We start from the raw sequence: 16,488 nt of genomic DNA, 5'->3' as shown, positions 1-16,488 counted from the left end.
ATCCTTAAAAAAAGATAGTAAATATTCTAGCTATTTCTCTATATGAGCAAAAGCCTTTGACATGAAAATATATTAAAGCAAAATTGTGACCCAAACCCTTATTTTTCAGATACAAGCAATCAACACTTACAACATCAGTGACTTAGGCTCACTGACAGGCAGAATTTCCATACAGGAAACCAAAGGCGTGCATTCTGGGATAGGTACAGATTTAATTTCAATTAGAATTTAATTTGAAACTGGGTTTGCTTAACAAGCATACTATTTTACTTGCTTATTTGGAATGGCTTTGGAAAAATGCTGCAAATTATACCAGAGTTTAGAGCCTCCCCAATACAAATAATATAAACTCTTCAGCAGTGGAGATGGTCTGGCTTGAGAACCATAGAAGACCAGCAAAATAATTTGATATGTGAAAAGACAGACATATGCTTCTTGTCACTTGCCAGTAGTCTATCTTCCTATACTGATAATTCTGTATTGCCCATGACGATGTAATTAATATCCAAATTACTCTTGGCAGAAAAAAGATTCCCATCCCAGCACAGAAACAAAAAAAATCTACTAATAAAGTTAGAATAACAAAAGACTCAGCAGCCACTGCTGCATGATATATTTTATAATTGTACATTCTAAATAGGAGATATAACACACTAAAGACACAATCAATGAAGTAATACAAAGATGATTATTACATAAACTGAAATCATATTTAAATTTTCTAAGACTTATCATGATGAGCCAAACACCTGAATTTTGTCTTAAAAATAAGCTGGTAGAGCTGGAGGAGTGACTCAGTTGGTGTAGCATCTGACAATGAGCAAAAGCATCAGGTACCAAGTTAGTGTCCTGACCTCAAACCAAAAGAACCCAAAATACAACAACAACAAAAATAGCTGACATAATATTCTCAGTATTTCTACAATGGGAAAGGTTAAGGAAGAAAAATTCCCAGGAAATGTAATAGAAATAGGAACAGGATTATTTTGGTCTAGTACTTTATTTTTTTTAATGACATCTTTGAGACTAAAAAGAACAAGGGGGGAAAGTTCCAATGAAGTACCAAGAGGCAGGAATAAGAAATGTTCACATCTTGGGCTGCGAATATGGCCTACTGATAGAGTGCTTGCCTCGTGTACATGAAGCCCTGGGTTCAATTCCTCAGCACCACATATATAGAAAAAGCCAGAAATGGCTCTGGGGCTCAAGTGGCAGAGAGCTAGCCTTGTGCAAAAAGAAGCCAGGGACAGTGCTCAGGCCTTGAGCTCAAGCTCCAGGACTCCCAAAAAACAAAACAAGCAAAAAAAAAAAAAAAAAAAAAAAGAAAAACCATTATTCACACCTTAAGCATTACTTATATTTCGCTGTACTACCCACATATGACCATGGATGTCAGGCTAGAACACAGCACTTTATATTAACTCCCAACATTTACTAACATCATGTTACACAACTACATTAAACTGGCACCATAATCAGCTTTACAATTCTTACATTATCATACCTTATACAACTGTAATGTTTAAAAGTGCTGGCAGCTTTTTGACATTCCAGGCACAACTGAATAGCTCCTGGATAGTCTTCCTCCTTAAGAAAACAACAGTAGTCATTAGACTAGAAACATTTTTCTTAACAATTTTCCCCATAAAAATACATCCATGTTCATAATCTAACCAAAGTTACAGAATTAAAAACTGCTGATCAAAACAACAGTAAACAAAAACATAAGGAGACAACTACAACGAAGCCTAAAATGTAGACAAAGAAAAATAATTTTTAAATATTCTGTTCCCTCCAATACATCCTAACACCCCTCTGAGACCTTTACTTATACATAAAGTCTATAAATAGAAGCTGCTTCATAGGAACATTTTAACAGTTCACATATCTCCTGTAGTAGTAGTGTTTATATAAAAATGTTTCAAAACAGTAGAAAACTATTGGTAAGTGACACAATCACCATCAAACAACAACCTACGAAATAACAGATATTTCTAAAGAAACAAATTTAGACAAAAAAGTGAAATATTAATGAGTAATTTATGGTTTAGCAATGTTTGCAATGTCCCCCAAAGGCCCATATGCTAAATAAAGCTGTGGTCACCAGCCTGTAGTGCTGCTGGGGCATGGCAGAACCTTTGGAAGGTGAAGCCTAATGGGAGGAAGAAGGTCATTGTGGATGTGCCCTTAAAGACTCTCTTGACACCTCTTCCCAGAGCTCCCCAGTCATCATTACCTGAGCAGCTTTCATCTGCCTTCGGCCATGAAGCCCTGCCTCACTATCAGCCCAGAGCTAATGTGGCAAATGTCTACAAACTGAACCTTCTGAAAGGTTAAGTCAAAATAAACCTTCCTTCCTTTAAGCTGATTTTTTTCCAGTATTTTGTCACAGAAATAGAAAGATAACACAATAACTCCAGAATATTAGCAATAGTCTGGAAGTAACACTGCGTTTATAATAGAAAATCACATATACTTTTTCCTCCTATGCTCATCTCTAAAGTCAACAGATGCAATTCAACCCATTAGGGATGCTGAGGTAATGACAAAATAACTACCCCCAAGGACCTTAAATATTATGTTCCTCAGAATATTTAATATTTCATTATGCTTTCTTGAACCTTATTATAACAGAAATAGTCACAGAATATTAGGAAGCATCAAAGAGAAACAGATGGCTCACTCAGAAAACCAGTTCACACACGAGATACTAAATATAATGGAAGTCCTACACATATTCCACCCACTGCTACTGTATGTTAAATGCAAAAGATAATTTTATTCTTATTTAGACACATGCACCCAAGACTAAAGATAACATTCCCATGTTATTACTAAGTAAATGTTGTCCTAAGTAAATTTGTTTTTCTAAAAGAACTATATATTATGTTTATAGAAAAAAGGTTCTGGAGCTCTAGATCCTTATTTTTAAACAAGGGACTTGTTTATAGAACATAGCAATTCAAGAAAAATGCAAATCTGCATTAAGTCCATTGCATTTTTTTCTATATAATTTTAACTTAGCGTTAACTAATTTCCAAGTTTGTTACTTACCTCCAGCATTTCACTTAAGCGTACATCTGTTCTTTGCTGGAGAAAAAAAACAAACCCACAAATTTAAGATGTGTTTCAACCATGAAACTAAGTTATTATTTTTTAAACTGTATATACCAATGTTTTTATAGTTCTCAGAGACTTCAGAAGTCCAATCAGCAACTGACGTTTCCTCTGATTTGCAAGAAGGCCTAAGCTAGCTTGAGTAAAACCTTCCTTTGCAATATTCAAATGTCTGTAAAAGAAAAAATAGTTAAAAATGTCTAATATAACATGAATACTACCCACACAGAACTATCAGGCAACTAATGAGGCAGTGCCCTGGATTACTATTAAAACTGGGAACTGTGACAGTTACTTGAAAAATTAGTTAATTTCTCAATCTAAACCAGCATTATTCATTCATGCTCAGTGGACTGATGCCAATGTACAAACTATTCATGGTCCATGGTAAGAAAAGCACAGAAATTGAAAATAAGCATCTAAAAACTTAGTGCAAACATTGGGGGACAAATTTTGTTTTTGTAATTCTTATAATAAAGAATTGTCATTGTATTATATAGCTTTATTTTATTATTCTTAAGAATCAGTTTCTATTGTATTTAATTTTCATTATGGTTTGGTGATAGTAGGGGGTAAAAAAAAGGTATAAGCAATGATCTTTCACCACCAGTACTTTAGGAAGCACTAGTCTAAATAATATATAATAATAACATTTTTAAACTACTAGCAGATTTGTAGATATTTCATACATTCACTCTACAGTTTTTAAATCACTGTATATATTCACCCACTGAATGGTATTCTAGAGATTACCACAATAATTTAAAAGCTCAAGTGTCAGTGATAGATTTTAGAGTTACTCTTGAAATATGTTCAACCTTAAAGACAAATATCACTGAAAGCAATACCTCCTCCCATTTGTGCAGATAACAGCAGCTAACTGTAGTCCTGTCTGTAACGAGGTAACTCTTTCAAGTTCCTGTGGAAAGATTGGGTACAGGTTTCTGACTGAGGCATTTGCTCTAGTGAGTTTCACACAAAAGCCTACTTGGAAAACAAAGCAGCAACTTGAAAAACATCAGCATATTTTTCAAAATTATTTTAAATGACTACTTCCAATTTTTACAATGACAGATGACAAAATATTTAATATTAATATTGCTTCTAGGTAAAACTAGGCCTAATTTTTCCAGACAGAAATAAATAATATACCTATTTACATGTTTCCACCCAATACAACTTCATGAAGTAATTAAGGAAATGACAAGTATGACTTCTGCTTGTGAAAATCCATTGACAATGAAGATTTTGATCTGAACACTGGTAGACATTTCAATGGATTTTAAAGGCTTTTTTTTCTCATAAAAATACAGATTCAGCTAGGAAGTAAAAATTTCATCATATTTTGCAGCCAAATTGTATATTGTTGGTAAGGAAGATTATTCTACTGTTGATGTATGTGTATGTTACAAAATTTACGGAAACAAATTTTTACTAAACTTTGAAAAACAAAAGATATCACTTTAGAATCCTATATACAAATTGCTTCTTTAGCTTGGTAAGTTGCCCCAAATGAGAGAGAATATATACATATACACATATCCCACAGAGGCAGTATGTTGGTATAGAATTATAGACAAAACCATACAATATTAATTTTCAAGTGTAAGTCATTCAATCATTTATAAAATTTTATGATAAAAAATCATAAATATTATCATACCTTTACATAAGCAGGCTGTTTCTCAAGGATTAAATCAGCTACTTTTTTAGAGACCTACAAGAACATGTAATCAAACAAAGTAAAAGAAAAGGCCTCATACTGCACACTACATTTTATAGTCAAAGTTTTTACCAAGGAGAGCCTAGAGGCTATCCCAACAACTACTAGAACAGCACTAGAATGTGATGGCAGCATCTAAGCTCTGAAATTAGTTAAACAGATGCAAAATAAACACATGATGTAGAACCTGGACCTTAATAGAAATTTAGTATTTGTCATTAATAATGTCAGCAACTTTAATAGAATTTGATTTAATAGGAAGAAAGTGTCACATCTTTAAGGGCACAAGATATGACTTACAAAGATGAAGTTGTTAGGATTAATTTTCCATCAGTTGAAGGTATGGAGACAATCTCTGGAAAACAGAGAATTTGCCTGGTACCAGTAGAAGAATTTCAGCACTTAATAAGAAAATGAACTAAGTTGGTACCTTACTTCTGAAACATTGAAAATACATGGTTTTTGGAATACAATAAACTATCAAGGTGTTGCTCTTCAATTCCATGAATAATGCTGACATAAACCAGTCATGTTCTTATTCCACATTTTAGAGGCCATGCCAGCTACATCAAAAACATCACATCTACCGCAAAGTATGCACACAGAATGTATCTGTGTACTTAGATAAAATTTGCTCCAATGCCCCCAGGCCAAATGAGAACAAACCATCGCACACTACTGCATTAATCCTTTAATGGTTTTTTGTTTCATTTTGTTTTTTGTTTTGTTTTGTTTGCCAGTAGTTGGGCTTGAACTCAGAGCCTCACACTTGTTCAGCTTTCTGGTTCTGCTGGTACTCTATCACCTGAGTCATGCTTTCACCCCAGTTTTTGTTTTTGTTTTTGTTTTTGTTTTTGCCAGTCCTGGGCCTTGGACTCAGGGCCTGAGCACTGTCCCTGGCTTCTTCCCGCTCAAGGCTAGCACTCTGCCACTTGAGCCACAGCGCCACTTCTGGCCGTTTTCTGTATATGTGGTGCTGGGGAATCGAACCTAGGGCCTCGTGTATCCGAGGCAGGCACTCTTGACACTAGTCTATATCCCCAGCCCTCACCCCAGTTTTTTATTTTGGGAATACAGTCTCAGTTTTTTCTGCCCAGAGTGGTTTAAAACTGTGGTCCTTCAGATTTTAGCTTCCTAAGTTGCTAGAGTTACATTCATGGACCACCAGCACCTGAAAATTTTGCATTGTCTTAATTTGCATCAAACATCTTTGAAGTTATGTAAATTATTTTCTAGATACACTGATTCATTTTGTCTAGAAAGGGTTTAAGAAAGATTAAGAAAATCAAACTTTAAATAAATTTTAGACCTCAATTAATGAAGGTTAACATGAATATTTCATATCATTTAAGAATTCCAAAGATTGAATCAGACACTCTAGCAACAGCTTAATTAACATAATATAACCCATGAGAAAAAAAAATCAAGTGGGAGCCACAGTAAGAAAATGAGATCAGTAAGCTCTAACTATACCATATATTTAAATATCTATGGGGTTGTATCGGTGTACACAGGAAGTACCTATCTAATTTTACCCAAGTGGATTACAAAAATAGATAATATAATGACTCAGTCTGCACCATGCTAGGCAGTGCACTTACTGTTTTTTCTACATTATTAGGACTCATTATAATCCCTTTAAAAGGGTTTTATGCTTTCTCCTTCTCCAAATAAGCATTTTTTTTCTTTTCTTCTCTTTTTAGTGGTTATGGTAGTACCAAACTCAGAACCTCATGCCCAGGCACTCTGCCACTTAAGCAATGTCTTGAGCCCAGAGAAGCAATCTTAAAAGTAACTCACAAATAGTCCCAAAGTCCCACAATTAATAAATTCTAAAGCCAAGATCCAAATATAAGTTTACCAAATTCCAAAGGCCACTACCCTACATAGTCCTTGTTAAGAGACACGTTTCATCAGGAATAACACCCCATAAAGTACTCATATGGAAGATAACATGTGGAAGCCAAAAGATGTTCATTACCACCCACCAAAGACTAACCCCCTAGAAGCTCAAGTTACTACACAGCTCTCTAGGGCTCAAGTTCTTTCTCCTGCCTAAGCCAACTACTTATACCCTCTACTCCTGCTACCCACTGGGTGTAACAAAAAAAGAGAAGTACTGATCTTCCTTCATTTGCAGATAATTGCTAAACTCAGAATAAACTCAAATAGATGAATTCACTACTATTACTCCTCTACTTGATAAAAATTCACAAGACCACATGCTACTAGCTAGTCTTCCACAGTGAACTGCATAGAAGTGAGTTCAACTTAACATGAAGAAAACATAAAACCATGGAATTGTAGAGCATTACAGAAAATGCAGACACTTTTACAGGAAAAAACCAAAGGGATTCTTTAGTGAGGTACAATGACCTGGTCAACACCCTAATTATATGCTAACTACAACTTAGCCTTTCTGAATCTTAGCCCTAAATTCTCTTTAGACCTAGAACCAGAGACTTTCATTGAGATAAAAATGTTCCACTACAAAATTACAGGTAGCAAAGTCACCATACATGCTTAAAGACCCTTGTTCATCTGAAAGCAAGGTTGAATTCCTTGATCATATTTAGGACTCCTGAGATAATTACAAGTTCTAGAAATTTGCTTTGGGTAGAAGCAATACAAATCTATCAAAAGAAACTGCATGAGCATTAAAACTTATTAATATTAATGTATAATTTGAGTTAGTCATGTTAAATAATATGTTAATGTATTAATCCAAACCAAGAAATTTGTAAACATTACATCTCTACTATGTTTATTTACAGTTTTACTGGAAATAAATGGATTTTACTTACTGCAGCTTGCTGTTGTTTCAATTTGTCTCGGTACTCCTCCAATTCTTGCAAATTGAGAATAGGTGGAAGTTTCTATAGAAAAAAATATTTACTAAAAATAAAAAGCGGTGTTTAATCTGGCTTCATTTATTTGAACACCTATAACTAGTATGCATACAAAAGCATGATTCATATAAATTGTTCTCCATTATCCCTATCTCATCCAAACCCTCCTAACTGGACTCCAGCCACAAAAACGTACACATGTTTTATGTGATCCTCTGGCTTCTACTCTGACCAACCTTGTTATCTCCATTGCTACCACTCTGACCACTGGGAAAGTCCACTAGCCATGGACAGTCGGACTTCCATGATCTGAGCCAGGAAAATGGGCCCTAACATCCCTCATTCCCATCTCTAAGGCACCCCTACTTACTTATAATAGAAGTCAACACAAACTTTCCCTCTGCACTACTGTAAATGGTAACTAAGCTAAACACTACAGTTGCTGTACTACATTCTGGATTATATCCACTTTTAGAAAACAGTATGAAAAATAATTTTTAAATGCACGATACTGGGGGATGGGAATATTGCCTAGTAGTAGAGTGCTTGCCTCATATACATGAAGCCCTGGGCTCAATTCTTCAGCACCACATGTATAGAAAAAGCCAGAAGTCATGATGTGGCTCAAGAGGTAGTATGCTAGCCTTGTGCAAAAAGAAGTCAGGGACAGTGCTCAGGCCCTGTGTTCTAGCCCCAGGACTGGAAAAAAAAAAGTGCACAAAACTGTACATGTAGAGAAACATACTATAAATCCCAGCCAATTAAGGAATGAAACTTGAGAATGAGTTGGGGATTGGTTGACTTTGTATCTACTGAACATAAAGTATATATGCATATTGCATTTGGTTTTACCTAAAACCAAATTTTACTATTCCAATTTTTTGGAGTTCCTATAAATTTTAATGTCACTATCATAAACATCATTCCATGTGGGTATTGCATGTGAGTGCATAATATGCACTCATGATTAAAAACCTCAGAGCATTAACCGGAAATGGTAGAGGCACACTTCTATCTCACTTGCATGGGGGAGAGGGGGTGGGATGGCCTAGGAGTTTGAGAAACAGTGAATCTTATCTCAAAAAAATAAACATTCTACTTTCCTAAACATATTTAGGCAATATAAAACAGGAAAGAAACAGAACACTAACATACTGGGATGTTTACAGGTAAAAACCAAAATTATAGGAATGTTTCCCTGACTAATACCTTAAAGCTGCACTTAAAACTACTTTTCTAAAGATAGTCTGACCTTTAAACAATGCTCACAGCTCATTTAGTCACAGTGTGATAATCACAGATCCGATCTGGTCCTCATTAATAAATAAATAATTCAAATCTTAAATGAAATCACTGAACAGAGAAGATAGGTTTCCACGAAAGTTTTCTTTTACCTCCAGCTCATATTTAACAATATCAAATGAGTCTGCAGAAAAATAGACTTGCTCAATACTATTAATTAGCTCTTGTTCAGCTTGAGGGTCACTTGGCTGTTCTCGAAGTTCCCTGAATTCCTCCTTTAAGGAAAAAAAAAGGCACAATTACCAATTACAGTGCTTCTAGCTGTTAAAATTCCATCTACATAGAAACAAATGATCATCTGTCCTAACAATCACATCTCTTCTGAGAGCCATTCTGATCAAGGACACAAACTAATTAGAAACCAGCAAGTTGGTAGAAAATTAGGAAATAGTCTAGTGCTAAAAACTGCTCACCTACTGCAGAGACAAAAAACTGGCCAACTGAAAGATTTTTTATTTTACTCTTCCTTCTGAGTGCCAGCAAGGTTGAGAAACATCAGTGTAAAGCTAAGCAACACTGACTCCAGAAAAACGTTTATAGTTTAGCTCAGTAATCTCATGGAGCTTCCTTCAAAGTGTACTGAATATTGCCATATATAATATGATTATTAACCTAAAGTTCTATATTTGATCAAATATATTGCTTTCTAATGGTATGGAATGAGGCGTCCATGAATTTTTGCAACAACAACAAAAAAAAAAGCTTGAAAGACAAATCCCTATTCGTAATGTTAGCATCCTTATCCTACGCAATTACTGCATAATTGCACACACCTTCAATTAACTAGAAAATTTCAATACATTAAATACCCATCCCCACCACACTACCTAATCAAGACACTATTAAAAACACATAACAAGTTAGCCTGTTCTTCTCCCCCCCCCCATTTCCCTCAGTGAAATAAGCATCCAAAGTTATGAAAAATGACAAAGGGAAAATGATTTCATTAAAAAAAATCTCACAGGTGTACATTTCAAAACCGACGAATCTGTAAAGAATACAATCTCTATGTGTGTATGAAAGGTCAGATGCTTTCCTTCCTACAAACAAACAATATCACAGAGAACCAGCCAATCCCATATAATTTCAAATCGCTGACACGGAACACCTGACACTCTAATAAGAAACCTGAAATAAGAAAAGGAATAAGACCAATGAAGGCAGGGAAAGAAAGATAGCATATGATGAAGAACTCATCCCAAAACAAATGCCCCGATATATCACCACATCCCTAGAAAATGTCCTCTCCTTTCAGCCAGGCACTGGCTTCAATGGAAATACACAAACTGCATTCTCAACAGAATCAGATCTACATGGACTTTGCAGTCTCACCGAACTACAGGATGTAAGACTCTGCTTCTACCCTAATCATTCTCCAAATGCATTGTGGATGTTAGAGCTGGTTGCCTGTCAGTTTTGGAGAAGTAAGAATGCTCCTGAGTCTACTTCACCATGCTCCACAGTACCAAGGCACATTTCTAGGTAATGATCACTAATCAAACTAAACTCAATTGAACAGTCAATTCAAAATCTTCCACCAACGATTAATAAAAGGTCTCTTCGAGTCAGAAATAACAACAAATGTTAGGTGATTTAGAAATTCCTTGTGAATCTCAAAGTATCTTGTATTTTTAGAAATATATAAATTTAGAAAATTAAGCAGCTACACTGTATTTTTAATACAACTGCCCTCTTATTTTTTGCCAGTAAAAAAATTCATATCCTTTGACCACTCAAAAAAATAGCACCCAATGTAATTCCTTAAGAAAAATTTACAATATTATTATTTGGAATAAAATTATTTAGAATAAAATATGTCTTATAAATTGTTGTTACACTAATGAAACATTTAAGGATTGATTTTTTTTTTTTTTTTTTTTGGTCAGCTGTGGGACTTGAGCTCTGGGCCTGACCTCTTCAGCTCAAGGCTAGCTAGTGTTCTCTACCACTTGAGCTACAGCACCACTTCCTGTTTTTTGGTGGTTAATTGTAGATAAGAGTCTCACAGACTTCCTTGCCCGGGCTGGCTTTGAACCACGATCTGCAGATCTCAGCCTCCTGAATAGCTAGGCTTACAGGCATGAGCCACTGATGCCTGGCTAAGGATTGACTTTTATGGTAAATTCCCTGCCATATAGCACATAACTAAATACATATTATATAATAAGGGTTAACTGCTTTGTAAAATAATTTGTCAACAACTACAGACTACTAAATGTGCCACAACTTGCTTGCCAATTAACTAAAAAAATTTTTTAATGTACATTGATGTCAACCCAGAATTAAAGATGGTTAACTGCACGTAAGGGAAAGGAAGCACAAAAGACAAAAATGAAGAAGTCAAGTCTCTCCCATCTTACTTTTGGGAGCCAATCTGCCTACTTTGGGGGCTCTTATTACCTTACTTTTTCCAGACAGTATAATTCCATAAGCCAAACAATATTTCATTCTTAATATGTAAAAGTTCCACAAACAAAAAAGTTAATACATACACAGAAATGAGCTCTTGGCCCAAATAGTTGAAAGACAAAACCCTATCCCTAATGTTAGCATCCTTATCCTATGCAATTACTGCATAATTGCACACACCTTCAATTAACTAGAAAGTGGAATCAGGTAAAGAAGCAAATAGCAACAGCACAAGGCCAAACTTCAGGAGACACAAAAAAAAAAAAAAAAAGGGCATCAAAATACCATGATGTCGCATCTGATGGAAGAAATGGTATTGAGAGAATATAGAACAAATAGGCAGAATTTAGATTTCAGACACTAGGGCATAGACAGGGTTACAAATATAAAGGAAAACTAAAGTAAAAACAGTCTATCAGGGAAGTGAAACGAGTTCAAGTGATAAAGTGTTAGCTGCCTGCAGCAGACAGAAAGGTTAACACAGCCTGCAAGTACACCATGAGGCAATAAAAGGCAGTTATTGGCATTTTTATTTTTTATAAGTAGTTCTTTTTTTAATTTTTACTGTCAAATTAATGTACAGAGAGGTTAGTTTCATACATTAGGCATTGGATACATTTCTTGTAGTGTTTGTTTATTGACATTTTTAATCCAAAATATATATGTATATATATATTCTATTTTTCTTTACTAAAAGCAAAGTATTGTATTGTCCCTGTAGCAGAGATTATATCAAAGCAAGCATAAAGATGGAATTATTTCTTACTATAATAAATCAAGCAGGATGACTTTAGGACAGTGGTAGACAAAAAAAGATGTTTCATTTTTTAGAGGCTGGTTTTTCCAACAGTCCTAACACCTATATGTAACCTATAGCTTACATATAATATTACCTACACTGTTTTTCTACTTTTCTGTCTCTGAGTTAAAGCTACATGAATTGTTTAAAATGTACATTATAAATGTTACTTTATAAAAAATGAAAAAATAATCATAATGGAAATTTAAGTCAAGATTTTTTACTTACGAACCCATGTTATACTGTCAAAATTAAAACAAAAAATTTTATGAGAACTGAAGATTCAACCCTATAAAATAATTTGAGCCCTCTAAAACAGCATAAGGTATTATAAAACATTTATAGCTTCAAAAGAACCAGGACTAGAACTTTACAAAGCAACTTCCCACTTAAGAATTCATCTTGTAAGGGAATATTTCCAAGTTTAAGAAAGAAAATAGAGACTACCAATTTTGCATTTAACCATTACTTTCAAATTATCCGAAATCATGTACTCATTGAAAATACAATCCAAGTTCAGAACTTTCTATTCTATTCACTCTAAGATATGTTATGACAGCTTACCAGATCTCCTCACCACTATGAAATTCATTGTTCTCTTTAATTCTGAAAAGTAATGTAACCTCATTTTTAAACCCACAAGACAGCTTAGAAACTCATAATCTTCAGTAGCAGATTTCATTCAAAGAAAAAAGTAAATGTAAAATCTTCATGGATGAACTTGCAACTCTAAAGAAAATTTGTAGAATACTGAGGCCCCAACTTCTCTTTTTACACTTAGCTTATTAGAACACAGGTCACAAGGAATACTTGATTACTTATCTGTAAGGCAGAGTGTGTGTGTGTGTGTGTGTGTGTGTGTGTGTGTGTGTGTGTGTGTGTGTGTAGGTAAAGGTGGGGAGGGAGAATTTTGCTCTTATAAAGCATGAATTTAGTGTTTGAGTTAGGTTTTTGCCATTGACATTTCTTTATCAGTAAAACCAATCTTACAACAAATTCTAAAAAACAGACTCCATAATCTTATAAAGCTAACACCATATTAGAAATGTAATTGAAAGAAAAAAAACATGTTTAGCCACCAAAATTCATAGAGCTAAAGGAAGAACAAAATAAACAGTCTTCAATTTGCAGTCAGTACTATTAAAACCATAAATCACTAACCAGATATCGGTTTGATCTGCTTCCAAATGAAAATCTTCTTCAAGATCACACATACCCTAAAACCATGTACCAAATAAGTTTATAATGAATTTCCAGATGTTTGATTACATGTGGAAGTAGAATATTTTCTTAAAATCCCACTAGAACAATAATAATCCATCAAAGGTAGTCGGTTCATCAGTTTCTATTTGTATTTTAAATAAAACACAGCTTTTAATGTTTACTCCGTTTTTCGTCAAGCTTCCAGTGCCATCTAGCGGAATACTAGAGAGATTACAATTGGAGAAGTTTCAGAAAAATGACAGGAAATTTTTACGAACGGTTTTAGGATTTACACAATCCTCATTTACACAAAATCGAGTCAAATCCATTTAGTATATTTCACAAAATAATTTTAAACTATAGAAAACATTTTGCTCTAACTCTCAATGTTTATGCAACATAAATACTACAAAGCAGGAAAATACTCAATAAATACTGGTAGAATGGAAGAAGTACAGAAATAAAAATACTTTCCTATATGTATAGAATTGTATTCTCAAATTGGACAGCCACAGGGACTTCCTTTGTCTTCACACTTGGTATTTTTCTTTCACGAAAAATAGGTAACACTAAGCCAACCATGTAATACTAAACATAGCTGAGTTATATTTATATTTATGAGTTAATCAAAGCAAAAAAAATTCTTAAAAGAGTTATCAGGTAGTAGAAAGCCATTATAGCCACCCATGAAGTGATACTAACATCAGTATTCTTTTCAAGCTTATAATTGACAGCCATTTGGAAGCACTATAAGCAGTGTTTATTACAAATCAATATAATTTTTAAGGTATTTTTACTTTTATCAAAGCTCAACAAATACTCTCAAACACAGTCTTAATTAATTCCATAACTAATAATTTTGTGAGCTACTATAATTATTTTATAATAAATACTAGTTTTAACTTTTCAATCCTTATATTCAACTAAGTGAAAACTCCTTGACATTTCAATAAATTCAGTCAATAAACAATCTTCTTTTTCATACTTTACCTCTGCGTGAAAATAGTACTAATTTGAAATACTACAAAATACATTTCTCAAGAATGGAATTTAAAATATTTCTACTTAACCAACAAAAATTGTCAGTCAAATTGGAATTTTTTAGAATACTTGTTATATTTCCTTTCGTATTTTTCCACTCAGTGATTGTGCTTTCTATAATACTTTATTCACCAAAATCACGAATTTCCAGTATTTAAATTATCATCAGAATTATGTTCTTTTAGTAGGCCACAGCATCACCTTGTCTATAAAATGTGGAAATTGTACAAAATGATTTGTAAGGTTTTTCCTCCCTTACATTTTATATAATTCTCAAAAATATGAGATAAACAATAACCTCTGGTTTATGAAACATATCCACATGCCCTTCTTCACCCTTCACTACCCTCCTTGTCTTACAGAGTATATGAAATTTCCCAATATCTGGCCATTTTTAACCTATACCAAGAGCCATTTCATATGACTCAACCTAATATTCACACAGATACACACTTACCCTTTGTATTAGAAATTTTCAATATCTCATAATCCAACTTACTCTTTCTTGAAAACAGTACTAAAATCTAATTCCTTGTTACAACTTAAAACATTTTGACACCAAAGGGGTGAGTAGCAGGCCCATTCTTAAAGAGCCCATTCTTAAAGAGCACATTCTGTGTACTTAAAGAGCAAGTTATTTGAAAATGGGAAAAATACAGCTCTTTTTTCTGTTTTGTTTTGTTTTGCCTTTTGAGGCAGTCTCCCTGTGTAGCCTAGGCTTGCTCACTATCTTCCTGCTTCCACTTTCCAAGTGCTGGGCATGTACCCCTGTACCCATCTATGAAGGTCATCTTTTAAAAACATCTGATTTTAGATCAGCAAGAATTCAGAGCACACTAATTTTAAAGCAACTGTATAAAAAGTAGAACACTCCATACACCTGGATAATAAATCAAGTACAAAGTCATATGTAGGTTATAAAAAATACACTCAGTATTAAAGTTATATTAAGCCATACTGCGGGGAACCTCTAAATGTAAATCTTAACTGTCATTCTCACTTCTGTGTATACTCCACTCATATCCAGTCTATGGACACCTTTGTCACACTCTGGGCTGAGCAGTTCTAGAGAAAAAGCAGCTCTGGTCATCCAGGCACTTGCAATGTGACAAGCAAGCACAGAGAAAATCTGCTTGACCAGCCAGTTAAGTCATATGTAAGGCTAAACATAGCTTGTAGCCCTGGTACCATGTCACTCACTGGTCTCTTCCCCTGAACCATTTTCATTTGCTGACCCTGTGGCCCCTGATTAGCCAATATATCCAGGGCCAGTTATCTCAAAAGCACACATTAGAGGGTCCATAAATACAGGGTGCAATAAGAGCATCATAATTCCACTGCTGGATAAAGAAGACATCCAGGCTCAAGGTTTAATGACAATAGAAAGTTCTTATTAATACATTCCTGTATTTCTTAATGAGACTCACTCATCATTTTGACAATGAGTATAAAGCATGCAAAGCAGTTTAATTCAAGGCACGTCCAGTACGTTATTTATTTTTTCTGAAGTCAAAGAAATAATATGAACTGTTCTCAGGCAACAGTTTTCCCTTATTTCCCAATTGTATCACATCCACTCATCCTCATTAACATTACATAAAACGATAGTATTGGAAATGCCTCTCTATGTTTTTGCCCAAACAATTGCATGCAAAAGTGTTAGTTAGACATTTACTGTATTTGAACAACATGTATGGGTCTGAACGAACACAAAGACTGACCAGTAAATGCAAATTTGCTTTAAGGAAGAAGGTGCCCCAAGGAGATTGGACCCATCTTCCTTAGCCACTGACACGGGGGGGGGGGGGGGGGGGGGGTGGTGGGGGAGGAATGTTAGGGCACGGAGGGGGAGGCCTTACAGTACAGAACAAGGGGAAAAAAAGCATTAAAATATAAGACATGGAAAACAAATGTAATCCTCAAATTTAAAATCCTAGGAGCAGGCATTCAGAAGTGCCAGATTTTCTTTGTGCTGGAGACAAGACGCTATGCCAAGTAGCAGCACTACAGACAGCAGGGACTTAATAGCTAATACTTTTCCTGGG

At 34.6% G+C, this 16,488-nt stretch overlaps 1 protein-coding gene across 2 annotated transcripts in view; it reads right to left on the bottom strand.

Annotated features, from left to right (window-relative positions):
• The window catches only part of Vps50 (VPS50 subunit of EARP/GARPII complex), a 95,323-nt gene that overhangs the window by 71,055 nt on the left and 7,780 nt on the right, over positions 1–16,488 (bottom strand). Inside the window, exons 3-9 of one of the 2 annotated variants that reach the window (XM_048340033.1) lie at positions 9,084–9,206; positions 7,645–7,716; positions 4,781–4,834; positions 3,966–4,036; positions 3,172–3,289; positions 3,055–3,090; positions 1,505–1,587 (exon numbers count right to left, since the gene is read on the bottom strand). In XM_048340033.1, the coding sequence (XP_048195990.1) occupies positions 1,505–1,587; positions 3,055–3,090; positions 3,172–3,289; positions 3,966–4,036; positions 4,781–4,834; positions 7,645–7,716; positions 9,084–9,206 (557 nt within the window). The remainder of the gene's footprint in view (positions 1–1,504; positions 1,588–3,054; positions 3,091–3,171; positions 3,290–3,965; positions 4,037–4,780; positions 4,835–7,644; positions 7,717–9,083; positions 9,207–16,488) is intronic. The other variant, XM_048340034.1, reaches the window with a different exon arrangement.

The sequence above is a fragment of the Perognathus longimembris genome, chromosome 2, assembly GCF_023159225.1.
Source record: "Perognathus longimembris pacificus isolate PPM17 chromosome 2, ASM2315922v1, whole genome shotgun sequence".
Classification (NCBI taxonomy): domain Eukaryota; kingdom Metazoa; phylum Chordata; class Mammalia; order Rodentia; family Heteromyidae; genus Perognathus; species Perognathus longimembris.
This window is presented reverse-complemented; position numbering and strand designations above follow the sequence as displayed.